Source organism: Ictalurus punctatus, unplaced genomic scaffold (genome assembly GCF_001660625.3).
Source record: "Ictalurus punctatus breed USDA103 unplaced genomic scaffold, Coco_2.0 tig00006928, whole genome shotgun sequence".
NCBI lineage: Eukaryota > Metazoa > Chordata > Actinopteri > Siluriformes > Ictaluridae > Ictalurus > Ictalurus punctatus.
The window spans coordinates 57,501-60,251 of NW_026521126.1; the positions used below are offsets into that span (position 1 = coordinate 57,501).

The 2,751-nt window shown below is 45.5% G+C and overlaps 1 protein-coding gene across 3 annotated transcripts in view; it reads right to left on the minus strand.

Annotated features, from left to right (window-relative positions):
- The window catches only part of LOC128628714 (WD repeat-containing protein 87), a 12,211-nt gene extending 9,850 nt beyond the window's left edge, over positions 1-2,361 (minus strand). The window contains exons 1-2 of one of the 3 annotated variants that reach the window (XM_053679342.1): positions 2,207-2,361; positions 1-280 (exon numbers count right to left, since the gene is read on the minus strand). The exon at positions 1-280 is cut by the window's left edge and continues 23 nt beyond it. In XM_053679342.1, coding sequence (XP_053535317.1) covers positions 1-280; positions 2,207-2,267 — 341 coding nt within the window. In that variant the 5' untranslated portion in view covers positions 2,268-2,361. The remainder of the gene's footprint in view (positions 281-2,206) is intronic. The other 2 variants (XM_053679341.1, XM_053679340.1) reach the window with 2 other exon arrangements.
- Positions 2,362-2,751: the final 390 nt, after the last annotated feature.

Genomic DNA, 2,751 nt, shown 5'->3' on the forward strand with positions numbered 1-2,751 from the left:
GAGTAGTCTAGGCCGCCACACTCACACGCGTACGTGTTCCTCATACTGTATTCAGCTGCAGTGATGGTGAGAGAGAGATCTCCCTTCAGGTACTGATCATGAGACATTTCATATCCCTTCACCACTGAGCTGCATGTTGTCTGATCACACCGAGCGAAGACAACATCTCGATTACGTTGCATGGTCCATTTGGCCTCACCAGAACAATCATGAGCACATGGGAGAGTCACAGGCTGATGAAGCTTCACCAGTGTAGGACAGTCACCAGCTGCTACAGGAGCTGAAAGAGAGAATAAACCCTTTATGTCAAGGCCAAAACTATGAAGATGAGTTTAGATTTAAATTGAAGAATAAAGTGAGAGCACTGCGCTCTTTTCCACCGTGTGGATTAATCTGACTGCTGCAGGTGTAAAAACTCATACAGAGAAAATTCAGAGAGAGTAATAGAGTGGGAGTGTAGAGTGAGAGTGTGCAGTGGGAGTGTAGAGTGAGAGTGTAGAGTGAGAGTGTGCAGTGAGAGTGTAGTGTGAGAGTGTGCAGTGAGAGTGAGAGTGTAGAGTGAGAGTGTAGAGTGAGAGTGTGCAGTGAGTGTGCAGTGAGAGTGTGCAGTGAGAGTGTAGAGTGAGTGTGCAGTGAGAGTGTGCAGTGAGAGTGTGCAGTGAGAGTGAGAGTGTACAGTGAGAGTGTGCAGTGAGAGTGAGAGTGTGCAGTGAGAGTGTACAGTGAGAGTGTGCAGTGAGAGTGAGCAGTCGTAGTAAATGTTGTGAGTGTGCAGTGAGAGTGAGAGTGTACAGTGAGAGTGTACAGTGAGAGTGTGCAGTGAGAGTGTGCAGTGAGAGTGAGAGTGTACAGTGGGAGTGTACAGTGGGAGTGAGAGTGTACAGTGGGAGTGTACAGTGACTACGTTTACATGGACAGCAGTAATCTAATTATTGACCTTACTCTGAGTAAGATAATAATGTGATTAAGGTGTTCACATGGGTCGCTTTTAGAATACTCCTGTCATGTTCGCGTTTTACATGTTTTAGAACATAATTAGATGAACAGCCCGCGTCATTACGTCACCGCGCCACGCCGTCTGACGTCCCTCCATAATCTCACGTATCAACATACAGTTGGTCTTCGTTATGGGACCGTATACAGTTTTGGTTGTGTTTATTTCATTTATTTACGAACGCTTTAAGTGCAGTTAATTATTTGTCATGCTGTACGTGCTAATAGACAACTGCTTGAAGCGGTGGGTGTGTCCCAAATCGCGTACTTACCGTCTATATAGTAGCCGAGATACATGTATTTTCCCCCACTACAGGCCTATAGTAGGAAAGTATGTGGTTTGGGACGCAGCCGAACTCTCTTGTTCGCCGTAAAACGTAAAACTGCCGTGTGTGATCGTGTCCTGTTGCAAAATGCGGTGAAAACTCCCACACGACGCTCATAGTGTGATTAAGGTGTTTACATGTCACTACTACACGTCCATAATGCGACTAAAACAGAAGTACTCCACCTGTCTTAATTCCATTAGAGCTTACTTCAATTATGACTTTAATTAGACTAAGGTAAGTAAAAATTGCTGTTTACATGGTAGTTTCTTAATTAGAGTATGGTCTTAATCGGATTAAGAGGGGATTATTGTTGTCCATGTAAATGCAGCTAGTGAGAGTGAGAGTGTAGAGTGAGAGTGTAGAGTGAGAGTGTACAGTGAGAGTGTACAGTGAGAGTGTACAGTAAGGGTGAGAGTGTAGAGTGAGAGTGTAGAGTGAGAGTGTAGAGTGAGAGTGTAGAGTGAGAGTGTACAGTGAGAGTGAGAGTGTGCAGTGAGAGTGTAGAGTGAGAGTGTAGAGTGTGCAGTGAGAGTGTAGAGTGAGAGTGTACAGTGAGAGTGTACAGTGACAGTGTACAGTGACAGTGTACAGTGAGAGTGTAGAGTGTAGAGTGTACAGTGAGAGTGTACAGTGAGAGTGTGCAGTGAGAGTGTAGAGTGAGAGTGTGCAGTGAGAGTGTACAGTGAGAGTGAGAGTGTAGAGTGAGAGTGTACAGTGAGAGTGTGCAGTGAGAGTGTAGAGTGAGAGTGTACAGTGAGAGCGTAGAGTGAGAGTGAGAGTGTAGAGTGAGAGTGTAGAGTGAGAGTGTAGAGTGAGAGTGTAGAGTGAGAGTGTAGAGTGTGAGCAGTGGTAGTAAATGTTGAGAGAGAGTGAAGGACACTTACCAGTGGTGAATGTGAGGGTGAGTAAGAGCAGGACACAGTGGTGAACGCTGCAGGACTGCATGGCTGAGGAGACACAACACCACCATCAGTACTGCACAGGTGGAGAATAAAGCAGGAGAGAGAAACACACTCACAGCTACATTTTATCATTAAAGCTGCAGTTTACTGGAACGCAGTGTGTGTGTGAGTGAGAAACAGTAGAGAAGTGAGTGTAGTAGCAGTGAGTGTAGTGGTGTAGTATTCAGACATCCTGCACTGTTTACTACCTTACTGTGTGGATTACCTTCAACTGCCCTCACCTTCACTGACACACTGTCCATCTGTTTAAAAGCTCACCAAGATCACCACCACTTCAACACTTCTTCACCAGCTAACATGTTGTGTAATCACATCCAGCTGCTTTCATGTTCCACACAACAACTCAAATAAAAACACACAGGACTTCTACACAACAGTCGGGATTTCTCCACAACTGCTGAAAACTCTGTCTTGGTCTGACCGACAGGCCGAGCTGCTCCCACTAGTGGACACAAACAGTTACTACA